Raw genomic sequence first — 17,945 nt, 5'->3', positions numbered from 1 at the left:
CCTTATATGCAGAATTGAAAAAGTAATGATACAAATGAACTTGTATACAAAACAGAAACAGACTCACAGGCTTAGAGAAGAGCTTATGGTTGCCAGGGAGAAGGATGGGGGAAAGGGATGGTTAGGGGCTTTGGGATGGACATGTATGCACTGCTGTATTTAAAACGGATTATCAACAAGGACCTACTGTATAGCACAAAGAATTCTGCTCAATGTTATGTTGCAGCCTGGATGGGAGGGGAGTTTGGGGAAAAAAAATGGATACATGTATATATATGGCGGAGTTCCTTTGCTGTCCACTTGAAATTATCACAACATTCTTAATCAGCTATACTCCAATAAGGTAAAAACAGAACAAAAAAGTCTGAATAACCCAGATAACCACAATGGTGTGATCACTCACCTAGAGTCAGACATCCTGGAATGTGAAGTCAAGTGGGCCTTAGGAAGCATCACTAGAGAGGTGATGGAATTCCAGCTGAGCTACTTCAAATCCTAAAAGATGATACTCTTAAAGTGCTGCACTAAGTATGCCAGCAAATTTGGAAGCTCAGTTTTCATTCCAATCCCAAAGAAGGGCAATGCCAAAGAATGTTCAAACTACTGCACAATTGCACTCATTTCGCATGCTAGCAAAGTAATGCTCAAAATCCTTTAAGCTAGGCATCAACAGTATGTGAACTGAGAACTTTCAGATGTACAAGCTGGATTTAGAAAAGGCAGACAAGCCAGAGATCAAATTGCCAACATCAACTAGATCATGGAATAAGCAATAGAATTCCAGAAAAACATCTACCTCTGCTTCACTGACTACACTAAAGCCTTTGACGGTGATCCATCACAACAAACTGTGGAAAATTCTTAAAGAGAAGGGAATACCAGATCACTTTACCTGCCTCCTGAGAAATCTGTATGTAGGTCAAGAAGCAACAGTTAGAACCAGACATGGAACGACTGGTTCCAAATCAGGAAAGGAGTACGTCAAGGCTGTATATTGTCACCTTGCTTATTTAACTTATATATAGAGTATCATCATGAGAAACGCCGGGCTGGATGAAGCACAAGCTGGAATCAAGATCACCGGGAGAAATATCAATAACTTCAGATACACAGATGACACCACCCTTATGGCAGAAAGCAAAGAGGAACTAAAGAGCCTCTTGATGAAAGTGAAAGAGGAGAGTGAAAAAGTTGGCTTAAAACTCAATATTCAGAAAACTAAGATCATGGCATCCAGTCCCATCACTTCATGGCAAATAGATGAGGAAACAATGGAAACAGTGACAGACTTTATTTTGGGGGGCTCCAAAATGAAATTAAAAGACGTTTGCTCCTTGGAAGAAAAGATGATCAACCTAGATAGCATATTAAAAAGCAGGGACATTACTTTGCTGACAAAGGTCCATCTAGTCAAAGCTATGGTTTTTCCAGTAGTCATGTATGGATGTGAGAGTTGGACTGTGAAGAAAGCTGAATGCCAAAGAATTGATGCTTTTGAATTATGTATTGGTGAAAACTCCTGAGAGTCCCTTGGACTGCAAGGAGATCAAACCAGTCCATCCTAAAGGAAATCAGTCCTGAATATTCATTGGAAGGACTAATGCTGAAGCTGAAACTCCAACTTTGGCCACCTGATGTGAAGAACTGACTCACTGGAAAAGACCCTGAAAGATTAAAGGTGGGAGGAAAGGGGAATGACAGATGATGAGATGGTTGGATGGCCTCACCGACTCGATGGACATGAGTTTGAGCAAGCTCCGGGAGTTGGTGGTGGACAGGGAAGGCTGGCGTGCTGCAGTCTATGGGGTCACAGAGTCAGACATGACTGAGTGACTGAACTGAACTGAACTGAGAGTGTACTGTGAGAAATTCCAGGCTGGATGAAGCACAAGCTGAAATCAAGATTGCTGGATGGAATATCAATAACTTCAGATATGCAGATGACACCACCCTTATGGCAGAAAGCAAAGAGGAACTAAAGAGCCTCTTGATGAAGGTCAAAGAGAAGAGTGAAAAAGCTGGCTTTTAAAACTCAACATTCAAAAAATGAAGATTGTGACATCCTGCTGCTGCTGCTGCTGCTAAGTCGCTTCAGTCATGTCCGACTCTGTGCAACCCCAGAGACAGCAGCCCACCAGGCTCCCCCGTCCCTGGATTCTCCAGGCAAGAACACTGGAGTGGACTGCCATTTCCTTCTCCAATGCATGAAAGTGAAAAGTAAAGTCGCTCAGTCATGTCCGACTCCCAGCGACCCCATGGACTGCATCCTACCAGGCTCCTCCATCCATGGGATTTTCCAGGCAAGAGTACTGGAGTGGGTTGCCATTGCCTTCTCCGATTGAGGCATCTAGTCCCATGCAAATAGATGGGGAAACAATGGAAAGGGTGACAGACTTTCTTTTCTTGAGCTCAAAAATCACTGTGGATGGTGACTGCCTCCATGAAATTAAAAGACACTTGCTCCTCGGAAAAAGCTGTGAGAAATCTAAACAGCATATTAAAAAGCAGAGACATTATCTCTCCAACAAAGCTCCATAGGCACAGCCATGGTTTTTCCAGTAGTCATGTACACGTGTGAAAGTTGGACCATAAAGGCTGAGCACCAAAGAACTGACGCTTTCGAACTGTGGTGTTAGAGAGGACTCGAGAATCCCTTGGACTGCAAAGAGATCAAACCAGTCCATCCTAAAGGAAATCAGCTCTGAATATTCATTGGAAGGACTGTTACTGAAACTGAAGCTCCAGGATTTTGGCTGCCTGATGCAAAGAGCCAGATGCCGGGAAAGATTGAAGGTAGGAGGAGAAGGGTACGACAGAGGATGAGATAGTTGGATAGCATCTAACTATCTAATTCAATGGATATGAGTTTAAGCAAACTCCAGGAGATGCTGAAGGACAGGGAGGGCTGGAGTGCTGCAGTCTATGGGATCACAGAGTCAGACACAACTGAGCAACTGACCACCAACAACAAAAGACTTACGAATACACATTTTATTTACTAAGTCACATTGAAACCAAAGCATTTGCTGTGTCTCAAGTTTTGTTTGCTTTATTTTTTAGGTAAGAACTAAAGAGGAAATGTAGATCTCTTAAGCTTTTTTGTAATTCCTGAGTGTGTTTGTCTTCAGGGTGTGAAAGGATTGACAGGACCCCCTGGACCACCAGGAACAGTTATTGTGACTCTAACCGGCCCTGATAACAGAACGGTAACTCTTCTGTGTTATTATTAGGCTCCTGCCTTCCCCTCTCTGCCATGAGGCTCTGTGATCCCTTACCTCTTTTATAAGCTCTGTCACCTAAGTCCATTTTCCAGGTGGCCCAGTGGTAAAAAAATCTACCTGCCAACTCAGCAGACAAAGGTCCAATCCCTGGGTTGGGAACATCCCCTGGAGAAGGAAATGGCAACTCATTCCAGTATTCTTGCCTGGGAAATCCCATGGACAGAAGAGCCTGGCGGGCCACAGTCCACAGGGTTACAAAGAGTCGGACATGACTTAGTGACTAAAAACAATAACAACACCTAACTCCAGTCCAGCCAGCCTGGGTCTCTGGATTTTATTCTTTTCCTGTCTTTTACTCAAGAACTGGAAAACATGAGGTGGAGAAGACCCAAGGCAAGCCACTTTCAAGACTGTTGAAGGAGGAGCCTCAATCTAATTTTGCTTACCCTTTATCCTCATCCCTCTCACTGTTCCTAACACAGGCTGGGTTTTCAGTGTGTATTTTTGAATAGGTGGTAACACAATGGGTGTATGTCTCTGATCCAACTGGATGGTGGTTTTGCTATCTAGTCACTCAATCATGTCTGACTCGTGACCCCATAGACTGTAGCCCGCCAGGCTCCTCCCTCCATGGGATTCTCCAGGTAAGAATACTGGAGTGGGTTGCCATTTCCTTCTCCAGGGGATCTTCCCAACCCAGGGATTGAATCTGTGTTTCCTGCTTGGCAGGTGGATTCTTTACCACTGAGCCACCAGGGAAGGGTGGTAATGGCCTAAAAATAAGGGTGGAGTGTCATCATAATCAAATGGGATGTTTTTACCCTGCCATTATAACCCCAAGACACTGTGGCCCCCATTCCTCTCCAAGGACACCATGACTCTTATTCTGAAATTATCAGGTGCTTTTTGCTCTCACATTGGGGTAGCTGGAAGGACTGGGGAACAAAATTGAATCAGATGCTCAGAACTGCATCACAGCATAATACCCCAATCCTAGACACTAGGTTGATCCTGAAATGTCTGGGACAGGTAATAGGGAGTGAGAGGGAAGCTAATAATTTTCCTGTGGATTAACTAAGAAATTGGAGAAGGAAATGGCAACCCACTCCAGTATTCCTGCCTGGAAAACACCATGAACAGAGGAGCCTAGAGGGCTACAGTCCATGAAGTCAAAAAGAGTCAAACTAGACTGAGTAACTAAACAAACTAAGAAGTAAACATAAATCATTTCTCTTTTTTAAAATTACGATTAATTGTTTTGATAATACCTTGATTGCAATATAATTTACATGCTGTGATTTTCACCATTTTAAAGAAGAAATTCATGGATTTTCATTATAATTAATTTTTAACAGCATTATTGAGGTATAAGTCACATAACATATAATTTACCCATTTAATGTGCAATTCAGTGGCTTTTAATGTATTCACAGAGTTGTGCAACTTACCGTGGGCATTTTAGAACATTTTCATCACCCTAAAAGAAATACCTTAGCCATCACTTTTCAATATAATTAACTTTTAATGATAGACGTTATCAAACAAAACTGATAAGTTAAAACACGGCGAAGTTCTATATGACCAAAATAATAACTCTCATTGAATACTGGAAAAAATATTGCCTGAGGAAAATAACTGAACTTTTCAGAATTAATCAACAAAAGTATATTTAATAAAATCTAAAGCTTTATTGGCTGAAAAATTGATTTAAAAAAATCTTATCTTGAGAACATTAAGAGCTGGGAGATTTGACCCAAGGGATAAAAATTTCTTTTTTAAAAAAATTATGTTTTTGAAAATTATATTTTTACAAAATATTAATAAAATGTGATAAGGCCAAAACAAACCTGATTATTGACTCAAATCCTCATTATAGCATTTACTCAGAAAATAATTGATCTCAGTGAAAATAATTTCAATATATTAAAAATGAGAGTAAAATATATTGGAAATGATCTGATTATGCTTATAGAAAACTGATTCAGGAGTTAAATTAGTTTAATATAGTTTGATCTAAATTACTTTCTTTTTTAAAAAAGAGACTGTACAAAGGATATATTGTACAGCACAGGGAATACAACCAGTGGTTTATAATATAAATGGGGTATAATATACAAAAATCTTAAATCACTACATTGTACACCTGAAACTAATATAATATTTGTAAATCTGCTATTTATTCAGCCAAATCTACTATACCTCAATTCAAAAAATAAAATCCAGCACACAGAATGTTTGAGTATTGTTTCAGGGGGTTAACAGGTATAAAATTCAAAATGTGAGAAATGGTGATATGTTAATAGGAGGTATATATGTAAGTTGAAAATCCAGTTCATTGGACAGCTAGAGGACTTTTCCAAATGTAGTCGATAATATCTTGTTTGCTCTCTTTCTCATGACCTCAACTTGTTTTTGTGACAGGACCTCAAGGGAGAGAAGGGAGACCTGGGAGCCATGGGACAGTCCGGACCCCCTGGACCCTCCGTAGGTCACTTAGAATCATATTGTTCCCTTGAAACTAAAAGTAGAAACTTGGAGCATATTTTGATGTATGACCTACCTTTAAGGCTTAATATTAGCTAAAGCGTGATAGCATTTTACTGCAGGGATCATAAATACTAGAATTATCTTATGGCTGCTTCTAGCTGAAATCCCTGCACTGTTTTATATGCACCCTCTGTCACCCATCTTGTGATTTATCTTCAGCATCTGATTCTATAGCATCTGTTTTTAATTTGATATTCATAAATAAAATGTCTCACTTAGATAACCCATCATTTCAAAAATTTTAATGGAAGGGAAAAGTTAATAAAAATCGATGTAAGTCAAAGATCAGTAATTTACAAAACTTGACCTAACTCTCATTGATTCAGGGGCCGCCTGGAGAATCTTATGGATCAGAAAAAGGTGCTCCTGGAGAACCAGGCCCACAGGTGAGTTTGGAAATCAGTGTCGTGTGCAGCCTAAATTAATGGAACCCAGGTCTTCTACATTGCAGGTGGATTCATCTGGGCCACCAGGGAAGCCCCAAATTAGTCAGTACTCAGGACTTTATAGGTGGCAAGTATAAGATGCTTAGGGCTTCCCAGGTGGCACTAGTGGCAAAGAACCTGCCTGCCAACACAGGAGACATGAGACTCCCTGGGCCAGGAAGATCCCCTGGAGGAGGGCATGGCAACCCACTCCATCATTCTTGCCTGGAGAATCCCCATGGACAGAGGAGCCTGGTGGGCTGCAGTCCATGGAGTCACAAGGAGTCACACAGGACTGAAATGACTTAGCCCATAGTACCCAGCATGCAGCACTCTCATTGTTTAAAAGCTAAAAATCATACACTGGGAAAAGTATATTTTTTCTAAGAAAAATATTCAACTAATGTTGTTTTTAATTGTATGATGGAAGGTAAGTACCATAATAGTTAATCCCATAATAGTTAAACAGCTCTGTCTCTTTAAACACTGTAAAATTCCTTTTATATGTGTATTTAGATATAGACACGTCTGCAGTTCAAGGAGTTGCCAACATTGCAAATAAATACATTGACTGTGAACGCCTCTCTCTGAATTTTCCTGCTTGCTTCTCTGCTCAGCGCTTCCCTGATTTTCTTTCTAAGCTTGGATGGCTAACTTTAGTTTAGCCAGGACATGGAAACAACATGTGTCCATTGACAGATGAATGGATAAAGAAGATGTGGTACATATATACAATGGAATACTGTATGTGTGCAAAGTTGCTTCAGTCATATCTAACTCTTGCCTGGAGAATCCCATGACCTTCCCTAACTTCCCAATCTCACTGGCTTCTGCCTTTCCTGGCAGAAGAAGGTCATCGTCAGTTCTGCAATTAATAGCTTTTCCTTCTAATAACTGAAGGAAACCTCAGTTAGGCTTTCTTGCCTAAGATCAAGAGATTGTATCATTTAAGTTTTTCGTGTTTATTAAAGTATCCAAAGTTACATGTTTTTCTTTTGTTTTTGTTTTAGGGAAAGCCTGGAAAAGATGGTGCCCCTGGTTTCCCTGGCACTGAGGTAAAGTCATGAAGTCATGACTTGGTCCATTGAAGTAATGAAAGTCAGTCGTATTAGACCAAGAAGGGTTTTTGAGAGTCAATCATGGTGGGCTACAGTCCGTGGGGCTGCAGATATGGAAACAACTGAGTGGCTGAGTACGCATGCACCTTTAGTGTTACGCCCTCTCTGTGGAGAGAGGTCATCTGAACACTCTTCCCCCGCCCCCCAACCCCACCAAAAGGAGTTTAAAGCATTTTGCTTGCTACAGAAGAAATTGATTATCAGTGTGTCTTCTGATCTCTTCACTTTGCTCTTCTCTTAGGGAGCCAAAGGAGACAGGGGTTTCCCTGGGTTAAGGGGTGAAGATGGCATTAAGGTAATTCCCTTCCTGACATCTGCTTTCAGCTTTTATTATTGGTTGGGTTTTCTCACCATTTTCCTCCCCACATCCTGAAACTCAATGCAAGGAGCTGCAGTCAGAGTTCAATAAAATACCTCAGCATATTTGTTAGGAAGAAAGGAGAGCTGTGGCGGCTTTATTTAAACACTTGAAGGGAAAGATGTTAAACCTGTTCTGTGTAGTGGAAGCTGGCTTAGGACCAGTGGGATTTTAGCTTCCCATGAGAAAGGAGTTGGAAGGGACCTGTAATTGGAGGAAGTATCGGCTCATCGGAGGTCAAGCATGGTCTGAACCCTGTGAGTCTCAACCTGGGTCACGATGAACTGAATGGTCATCATTGGTGAACTGTGGACTGTGTTTCACATCAATTTATTTCTACAATTGCCTACAACCCATGGCCTGGCTTCCCTGTGCCTCTAGTCCAGGTGCGAACAGGGAGAGCATGCAAGGATGCAAGCATCCTTTGAAGGGAGTGATGTGGAGGAAACCTAGAGAACAAGAGCCACTTCTTCCAGACCTTATAGATAAGATTTCTGCCTGAGATATGGCCCTCCAGGAAAATAATCAAAAGTCAATATCCCTTTCGTGCTAATTTGACTTGTACATTTCATAGAAATGATATCAGTTTTAGCATAGATTTGTTTAACTATGCTTTTTGATTTCTAAGTATACCTAACATGTAAATACTTTTGATTAGTGTGCTCATAATTTGTAACTGTCTTTCTATACAGGGGTGGAAAGGAAACTCTGGCCCTCCAGGATTTCGTGGTCCAGTAAGTGTAATGAAGGACAATATTAACGTTATGCTTGATCAAGTCTTTCCAAATACCAAGGAAATTTTGAATCAGTGTCCCTTATTAACTGCTATGATAGAGATTATAGTATTTACCTTTTTATCAATTTAGGGCCAAAAAAATAGCTATTGTCATTATTTGTCCATTCAATAATGGACAAATATTTTTATCTGGTCCTACTTGGTCCCTGGAATGTACTGGCAATGCCCATCCTGGGCTGCAGAGAAGAAAAAGCCTTTGTCTAAACAGGCCCGGCCTAAGATCATCCTGCACCTTTGAGTAGCATAGGAAGGCAGCAGTGAAGGACAGGTCAGGTCCTGGGGGTGTGGGAGAAGGACTTCACCTTCTGGGCCCTGTTATGACAGCCCTGAACTATGAGGCAGCAGCAGCTCAACTTTGGGTTGAATTCAGGGCCTGCAAAACCCAGTGACCGCAGCCCAAGCTTCCTTGGTGGCTCAGATGGTAAAGAATCCACCTGCAATGCAGGAGACCTGGATTTGATCCCCAGATCAGGAAGATCCCCTAAAGAAGGGAAAGACAACCCATTCCAGTGTTCTTGCCTGGAGAAATCCGTGGACAGAGGAGCCTGGTGGGCTATCTTCCATATGTTGCAGAGTCAGACATGACTCAGCAACTAACACTTTCACTCTTAAGCTCCTTAGAGGCAGGTGATCCTCCCTCTCGAGTGGACATGGATTTGATGTCCGTCAGCTCCTGGCAACAGGGTGGCCACGCTGTATATAGTGACTCTGTAGCTTGAGGAGATGAGTGTGAATGGGACCCAGGCTCTGAGTTCCGGTACCTTCCTTTGCTGCCTCAAATGACGGTGGTTCTCAGAGTGCAGAGCAGAACTCCCATTTAAGACCTGCAGGTGTGACAAAAAGGTCCCTGGTGGCAGAGGAGTCACTGGGGGAGTGTGTTTGTGTCCTCCTACAAATGCAGTTCCCAGACCCCCCAGGCCAAGTAAGTTAACTCAGTAACTGAAGGAGGGTCCCAGAAATCAGCTTCTTTACCTTGCAAGCAAATGATTCAGATGACAATCCCAAGATCCTTTTAAGGGGTTGCTGGGAAGATGAAAGGCTATTTTGTGAAAGTACTTTGCCAATACTTGGCAGATACATACATATCTTGATGGATTTTATGATGGAGGAGTTTATTGCACTGTTACTACTATTATTATTATGAATTCTTTTTTTTTACTTTATGCATACAGTTTTAACTACAAAGTTCTTGTTATAGTTCTTTAAACAAGTCAGTAAACTAATTGGCCCCATGAAACATATGAAAAAAGTTTTTTTAAACTTTTATATTTCCATCTTTTTTTTTAATGCTCAATTCCACATAGTTTTGCAGCTACTACTGACTTCAGAGAAAGTTTTGCTTTGGAAGAAGATGGTTAAGGAAATGAGCAGAAGGTCCATTGATCACTTCAGAAATACTAATAATCCTCAGCCCTTGGACTAAGAAAACATTTGTCTGAAGATCAATGCTGTCCTGAAATTTAGAGAAACAATGAAGTATTTTTTTGATGTATACATCCCAACGTACTTTGAAATAAATTTAGTCCACAGGAGAAGCATTAAATATTTTCATTTAAAAATGAAATAGAATAAAAAATATCAGAGTTGATCATATGTTGTAAGAAGTTACTCTTTTGTAAAACTTTAATTTCTATATACATACTCACACATATATAGATATGTATATATATATTTAAGAGTGTGTATATGATTTGGGCTAACATCATAAAATGTATTTCTAAATGAAAGCCCATGAAATATCCACTGTCATGATACCAGGTTAACTTTTAAATTTATCCATCCCATAAAACTGCCATGTTTTTCTAACACATAAGCCTGTGAATTCAGGAAAACAAGGAAAGTATCATTTTAGTCAAAAAATATGAAATTGAAGTAATTGTATTTGGCGAGTTACCATAAATAGCTATCTTTTTTTTTTTCAATTTCATTTTCCTTTAAGACAGAATATTATGATGCATACCAGGAAAAGGGAGATGAAGGAATTCCAGGCCTACCAGGGCCCAAGGGAGCTCGTGGCCCACAGGGTGAGAATAATTTTCTTCCTGAAGCATTTGCTGATCATCGTGTGTCTTTCATTCATGGCAAAATGTGTTTCTAGACCTAGAATTTGCAAGAGGAAAGGAGCAGTCTCCTAATGTTCATAGGTGGTGGTATTTTTTGATGTTTCCTAATTTTCATATTTTCCTAAAAAAATTCCTTAGGTGGTATACAGCAGACAGTAACTGCTTATCTTTATGCATAATTAAATATCTTTAAACATAACATTCATATCTGATAGGAAGACATTAACATAGCCAGAGAGCAGGGAGAGGGAGTGTCCAAAACCAGCAGTCCCAGAGGGATTACAGAAGAGAAAATGCAGCCCCGAACAGCTCTCATTTGAGCAAATCTACACAAATAGGGACAAGAAGGAACTGAAGCCCTTGGTTCCTGATTTCCAGGACCATGAATTAAAGTCACATTGACTTATATTCTGTCCCTTTTGATGGGTTGAGATGATCTTGGCTAATAAGCTCTTATATCTCACTGCACATTGAAATCCCCAAGAACTGCTGAATAAGAACCATGTCCCCATTTCTTCCCCATGATTCTGATGTAATTGCCTGGAGGAGGGCCCTGGATACTGGCAGGTCATAGAAGCTCCTTAGATTAATTCTAATGTGTAGCAGGCTTGAGAACCACTGATCCAGGCAAATGATTGATATAAATAAGATTTCAAAGGAGAATTTTATTTAAATGTGTAAAATTCTCATTGTTTTAAACAAATGGACAGATAATTATTAGACACAGGTTTTAAAAAATCTGATACGCTCACTACAAGTTACTAATATACATCAAAGAGTTAGAACCCTACTCGGTGTTGTAGCTATAAGTGGTCTGAGATGGATCCAGGCCAAACTTGAGGTTGTTGACAATTTCAGCTATTTGATCTTCTGGCCTCTGAATCATCCCAGCAAAGCACTAAACACAGAACAGCTCTCAGGAAATGTCTGTGAGTTATCTGAAGATGATAAAGCACTATAGTTTACTTTAAAAAAAAAGTATAGTTGATCTGCAATATTATATTGGTTTAAGGTGTACAACATAGTGATTCAATACTTCTGTAGGTTATACTCCATGTAAAGTTATTAAAAACTAAGGGCTGTATTTCCCTGTGCTATACAATATGTCCTTATTGTTTGTTTATTTTATACATAGTAGTTCATGTCCCTTAATGCCCTACTTCGCCCCCTCCCTGTTTTTGAGTGTTAGACATCTAAGATGAACTTAGTTTCTTCTTCGCAGTTTGTCTAAATGACTGAACTTTTCTCACACTTACTTATGTGAGAGTAGAGGCAAAGTATGAAAAATGTATTGGTAATTATCATTATATTGCCATCTAAGATTTCAATAACGGAAGGAGGGGATATTTCTATCTTTGTGAACAATTACTGTTATGTGTCCTCAGGTCCCAGTGGTCCCCCTGGAGCCCCTGGAAGTCCTGGTATGTACATGTTTCTCAGATACCAATACAAATACTATCAAAAGGAAAACATGCTGCTTTCTAATGAGTTTGCATTATTTGCATAAGAGTGATGTTTCATTAATTGATATACAAGTGTTTCCAACTTCTTCATCATTAACTTTGGGACCTTCAGAGGAAAAGGGAGGAAAGCTGACACAAAGTGACACAGAAATGCTCTCTTTCACTCCGCAGTAGTTTTAACTACTGCTGAGCTACAAAGGTAGCACTAGTGGTAAAGAACCCGCCTGCCAACACAGGAGACGTGAGAGACGCCGGTTCAGTTCCTGGGTGGGTAAGATCCCCTGGAGCAGGGCATGGCAACCCACTCCAGTATTCTTCCCTGCAGAATTCCATGGACAGAGGAGCCTGGCGGGCTATAGTCCACACGACTGCAGAGTCAGACACAACTGAAGAGACTTAGCACGCATGCATTTTTAACTGTCAGGCAGTAACTTTGGTGTGGGAGCAGGAGGCTTGAAACTCAGAAAAAGGCACAGAGAAAGAAAAACATTAATTTTGTGGCAATTAGGTTGGTTAAGGTGATAGTTTTCATAATGTGTCACAAGTTGCCTAAGGAGACATAGATTACAGTTTTTATATTTTAATATATATTGTTTGTGGTACATACACAATTCTGTAAAGTGTAAAAATATTCATGAGTCATTAGAGTGGTTGCCTCTTGAAAGAGGAAGAAGAATAGGGTCAAGGATGGTTAGTTAAGGATTAACTACAGTGGCCTCAGTTTTAACTGTCATTCTGTAATGGGCCATCTTGTCAAAAGGAAACAAAACAAGAACAAAATAGCAAAGATTTGATAAAGCCTTGCATTGATTATATTTCTTTTTTTCTATACTATGCTGTATATTTTAAAAATAATTTTGAAAATGAATTAAGATAAAGAGAGTGAAGGACTATATGTACATTATGATTTTATTGTAAAAGAAAAGAAAAAATGTATACATATTATGTGTACTTGCATATACATGGAAAAATATATAACAAACTCTTAACAGCAGGTATTTCTTGAAGGTGAAATGATGCAAATGGAGATTTTAGAGGTCCGAACAAATATTAAGAAAGAGCTCCTTCCAGTAGTCTTCCCAGGTGGCTCAGTGGTAAAGAATCTGCCTGGAATGCAGGAGACACAGCAGACATGGGTTTGATCCCTGGGTCAGGAAGATCCCCTGGAACAGGAAGTGGCAACCCACTCTACTATTCTTACCTGGAGAATTCCATAGATAAAGGAGGCTGGTGGGCTACAGTCCATAGGATGGCAAAGAGTCAGACACAACTGAAGCTACTTAGCAAGCAGTGCACAAGACAATTGGCAGAAATAAACTTCAAACGGGCTTCCCTGGTGGCTCAGTAGTAAAGAATCATCCTGCCAATGCAGTAGATGTGGGTTCTATCCCTGGATCAGGAAGATCCCCTGGAGAAGGAAATGGTAACCCACTCCATTATTCTTGCCTGGGAAATCCCATGGACAGAGAGCCTGGTGGGCTACAGCCCATGGGGTTGCAAAAGAGTTGGACATGACTTAGCAACTAAACAACAACAAAAGTTCGATTACAGTTTTCTCTTTCTTATTTGAGACACTGAAAGATAGGCATCTTCTAGTCTCTAAAAACAAAATTACAAAATATTTAGCATGTATTGAGTAATTTCTTCTGAAATCCTTTTGAATCAAGAGACTGCAGTGAATCCCAACTTCTGTTTCATTCCCTTGTAATAAAGCACATAAGTTACGTTGTGGGAATGGAGTGGTCTGAGCTCTGCTGTATTGTGGTGGTTGAACCAGGTCACAGGTGAGGGAGAGAAGAAAATTCACTTTGTTTCATATGCTCTATATACTTTTCGATTGTACAACGTTTACAAGACTATCTCCCTTTTGCAATTGAAATGTATATGTTAATCAGGGGGAACTTTTTAAATACAATAAATGATTATTTTTTCCAAGGGTCATCAAGGCCTGGCCTCCAAGGAGCCCCTGGAGTACCTGGTGTGAAAGGAAGTAAAGGGGAGCAAGGGCCCCCAGGAAAGACTGCAGCGGGGCCTCCGGGGTCCCCTGGCTGTCCTGGTTCTCCAGGTCCTATGGGGTTCCCGGGACCTCCAGGCCCACCAGGTAAAGATGCTTCATGGCGCCCTTCTGTGTGTGATACCCAATGACAGAGGTATGCCCATGGGGGCAATGAGCCTTACATGCAGCTTGGCCATCCGTGTGGATCTTAGGTGTTATCTTTCCACTGGTGTTTCATTTTATTAGCTGCCTGTGAAAGCGTGACTGCTTGGCAAGATCAGCCCAGCAGTAGCCCGAAGACAGAGAGAGAGGCAGGGACAGAGGAGTGGAGCAGAGGAGTGACTGTTATCACGTTGGCCTAGGCCAAGTGCAACGTCTTGTTCAGTTCCTGGAGACTATCTTCCAAGAAGCTGTATAACTTCGTCTCAGGATAAACTTTTCCTGGGGACCGGGAGGCAAAAGTTTCTCCAGGGATAGGACTAACACCCTACCACCATCACACACACACACACACACACACACACTTCCAGACTCTGTTTCCATGGCTTGCAGGCCATCCCATGCCTTGGCATCAGCAGGAAAGCTCCAGAGCAGGAAACCATAGGTGAGCAACGTGAACCGAGGCAAGATGCTGCCAAGTAGAGTGGATCAGAAACCACAGAGCTGCCGCCCAGAGGATGTGAAATGGTACCTGGAGGTTCTGATGAAGTTGTCCTTTTCTCCCCATCCTATGACAGAGCCACTTCACAAAATGTGTTGGCTGATAGGAGTCTAGAACCTCAAGAACATACAGATCACTCCATGTATTTTAAAATGCCTTTCCTGGCAGGTACCTAGGAGGTCTTGTTTTATACTCAGCCCTCCTACTAGCCTTAAGAATCTTCCAGAGATCTTTTTAAGAAAGGAGGAATCATTATTTATAGACAATATTATTAAAATGTAAAAATTAAGAAAATAATCTGGAAAACAATAAAGAAATTCAGTTAAGTACCTAGTTATATGAACAATATTAAAAAATAAATAAAAGGAGTTCCCTGGTGGTCTAGTGGTTAGGACTTGATGCTTTTATTGCCGTGGCCCAGATTCAATCCCTGGTCAGGAGAACTAAGAACTGAGAAGCTGAACGGTCTAAATAAATAATAAATAAAAGCTTTCCTCTAGGCTAACAACCATCTAAGAAATTATCCTACTAATAGACATAATGTCTAAGAACAAATCTGTTAAGGAGTGAATCTATGTGGAAAACAAAGCAAAACTAAACTAAAATGCTTCCCTATATGTCAGGGCTCTTAGCCCTCTGGGTTTTTTTCCCAAATGTAGGTTTTGTGTCCTCATTTTATTTCTGACAAGCCTGATGTGCATAACTCCTGAAGCTCAGGAATGTTTGAGTCAGAATCTGGAACCCGGGGCACCTGCAATAGAACTGCATCCTTATTTAAAAAAAAAAAAAAAATCGTGTGTGTGATGTGAAAGGAAAGCTGGTCAGTCTTTTCAGTTGCAGATAACCTTCACAAGATTCAACTTGCAAAACAGAGATGGGGAAATGCATATAAAATAAAGACAATACTAAAACACTTGCTAATTGAAAAAAAATACTTAAATAAAAAGTTAGCTTTGGTGTTGTCTCTTTGCAGGTGGTATTGTTTTTCGCGAAGGTCCACCTGGAGTCGGTGGACTTCCAGGCCATATAGGGTCGCCAGGTATCCCAGGAGTCGGTGGACCCAAAGGTTAGTTCAGTTGGTGATGTTCGATCAGAATGAGTCATTCTCATCACCTTCATCATCACTTATTTTATACTTCCCAGAGACAGTGATCCCAAATAGCAGACAGTCACAGATGGCTTCTTTTCCAAAAGGATTACCTAATAGTATTTATTTCTCTGGAAATCAATCATTTATTTAGCACCTGTGCAATAAATCATTGGCTGTTCCTAGCATGTGAGTTTTATCCTGCACTCGAGGAGAGAAAAACTGAGATAGTAAATGTTTGTTACTGGGCTCTTCGGATTTCCTTTCTATAATGCAAAAAAAAAAAAAAAAGCTCAGATATGATAAGCAGATATAATAGATGAATTATTTTTATGAATATACATGTCCTAGATATGTATGAATGCACACATAATTTTCACTACATTAAAAAAATTCAGATGTAATAAATGATCATGTGGTTGGAATTTTCAGTCCTTTCTGAGGACTCGGGTTTGTGAGTGGGATTTTGAGTGATGCAAGTGTGTTCTCATTGCAGGGGAGCCAGGCCTCTTGTGTACACAGTGTCCTTGTATCCCAGGGTCTCCAGGCCCCCCTGGATTTCCAGGCTTAGAAGGCGAAAAAGGATTCCAAGGTAGGACAGTTTACACCCAAGTGTTTTTGCAAGTACCAGAAGGCTCTGCTCACTGGACAGAAAAAAAAAAGACATCAGATTGCTCAATGTCAGGATGTGGTCTATGTGAATTTGGAGGGAAACCTTCAAAAGCACACTCTGTTAACATAAAGAAAACCAAAAACCCCATAAAACATGGCATTTCCCTCTATTGCATTTTAGTTGCTGACTACCTGAGACAAGCCTGAGTGGAAAGGATAGGGCAAAGAACAGGGGAAGTATTTTTCTGCAGCTTCTATTTGGTACCCAAGTCTCTGGGGGAAAGTGGTGAAAAACCAAAAGGAAAGGAGGAGAGAAGGAACAGAAGGAAAGCTATCGTAGTTTTCCTACATCCCCAGACTCATCTCTGACCCAAGGCTTGAGATGCAGGTGGGCAGCTCATTGCTGCTGCCCAACCAGTTGCATTGCTATATTTTCCTTGGTTTCCTTACGTTTGAGGAACTACAGCTATAGCTTAAAGAAGATGCATAAATGGTAAAACTGTTTTAATTACTATAAAAGAATTCTCCTGACTCAAATCTTGCATGAAATAAAATACAAATAAAGATTTGTTAATAAACTGACCTTAGATCCATCCAAAAGACCCTCTAAAGGGATCCTCTTTACCGAAATATTTAAATACCCAGAGGAACTATACAGTTGTACAGCAAAACGCAATTTAGCAACAGATATCCAGAGCCTCAGAAAGGTTTTTACCTCTTTGGACCTGGAGGTACACTTTTAGGAATTTATTGTAAAGGGAATTATTGGTTAAGTTTGCAGAACTAAATATGGGGTATTTATCATAGGACTGCTTACAACAGTTAAAATTGAGAAAAACAATTCAAATGTCTGAAAATAGAGACTTCCCTGGTGGTCCAGTGGTTATGACTTTGACTTCCAATTTAGGGGGTGAGTTCAATCCCTGGTCCAGGAAATAAGATCCCACATGTATCTCAGGCAAAGAAGCCAAACATAAAACAGAAACAATATTGTAACAAATTCAATAAAGACTTTAAAAATGGTCCATGTCAAAAAAATCTTAAAATAAATGTCTAAAAATAGCTGTTTGCTGAATAAATGATCTGGCAACCCACTCCAGTATTCTTGCCTGGAGAATCCCATGGACAGAGGAGACTGGTGGGCTGCAGTCCATGGGGTCGCAAAGAGTTGGACACAACTGAGCAACTAAACACACACACGTGCACATGCACATGCACACCCACACAATAAGCTACAGCCATTTAAAGTGAAGCTATAAATCCATATTTATTGACATATGCATAGTATGACACCAAAAAAGTATATTATGAACTCCTATGCACTTATGGATATAAAATTTATGAGTAACACACATGAAAATTTTAGTGAATATTATCTTCTGGTGGTAGATTTATGCACGATTCTTATTCTCTTTCAGTATAATTTTTTTACCATGAACATCCATTACTTTTATCATTAGAAAAAAATTAATGTATTCCTTAAAATTATAAAGACAAGAATTTTAGGAAGCTAAAATTTGAGTACTTATTTTGAACATTAACTCTTTTTCCAGTTTTTTAACTCCCATTGTCATCCTCCACTGTGTTTTTTAAGATAG

At 40.2% G+C, this 17,945-nt stretch overlaps 1 protein-coding gene across 5 annotated transcripts in view; it reads left to right on the top strand.

Annotated features, from left to right (window-relative positions):
* COL4A3 (collagen type IV alpha 3 chain) overlaps positions 1-17,945 on the top strand; it is a 162,174-nt gene that overhangs the window by 100,960 nt on the left and 43,269 nt on the right. For all 5 annotated transcript variants that reach the window (XR_015141280.1, XM_086337857.1, XM_086337866.1 and 2 more), the window contains 11 exons: positions 3,129-3,206; positions 5,643-5,705; positions 6,095-6,154; positions 7,204-7,248; positions 7,553-7,606; positions 8,362-8,403; positions 10,405-10,489; positions 11,914-11,949; positions 13,928-14,092; positions 15,622-15,714; positions 16,232-16,327. Coding sequence is in view for 2 of the 5 variants with exons in the window: in XM_086337857.1 (XP_086193983.1) it covers positions 3,129-3,206; positions 5,643-5,705; positions 6,095-6,154; positions 7,204-7,248; positions 7,553-7,606; positions 8,362-8,403; positions 10,405-10,489; positions 11,914-11,949; positions 13,928-14,092; positions 15,622-15,714; positions 16,232-16,327 (817 nt within the window). In the remaining 3 variants the exon portion in view is untranslated. The remainder of the gene's footprint in view (positions 1-3,128; positions 3,207-5,642; positions 5,706-6,094; positions 6,155-7,203; positions 7,249-7,552; positions 7,607-8,361; positions 8,404-10,404; positions 10,490-11,913; positions 11,950-13,927; positions 14,093-15,621; positions 15,715-16,231; positions 16,328-17,945) is intronic.

The sequence above is a fragment of the Bos grunniens genome, chromosome 2 (assembly GCF_055505025.1).
Source record: "Bos grunniens cultivar Pamir isolate PY7600 chromosome 2, Bosgru_T2T1.0, whole genome shotgun sequence".
Taxonomy (NCBI): domain Eukaryota; kingdom Metazoa; phylum Chordata; class Mammalia; order Artiodactyla; family Bovidae; genus Bos; species Bos grunniens.
Note: the sequence above shows the minus strand (reverse complement) of the source record. Positions and strands in the feature narration are given on the sequence as shown.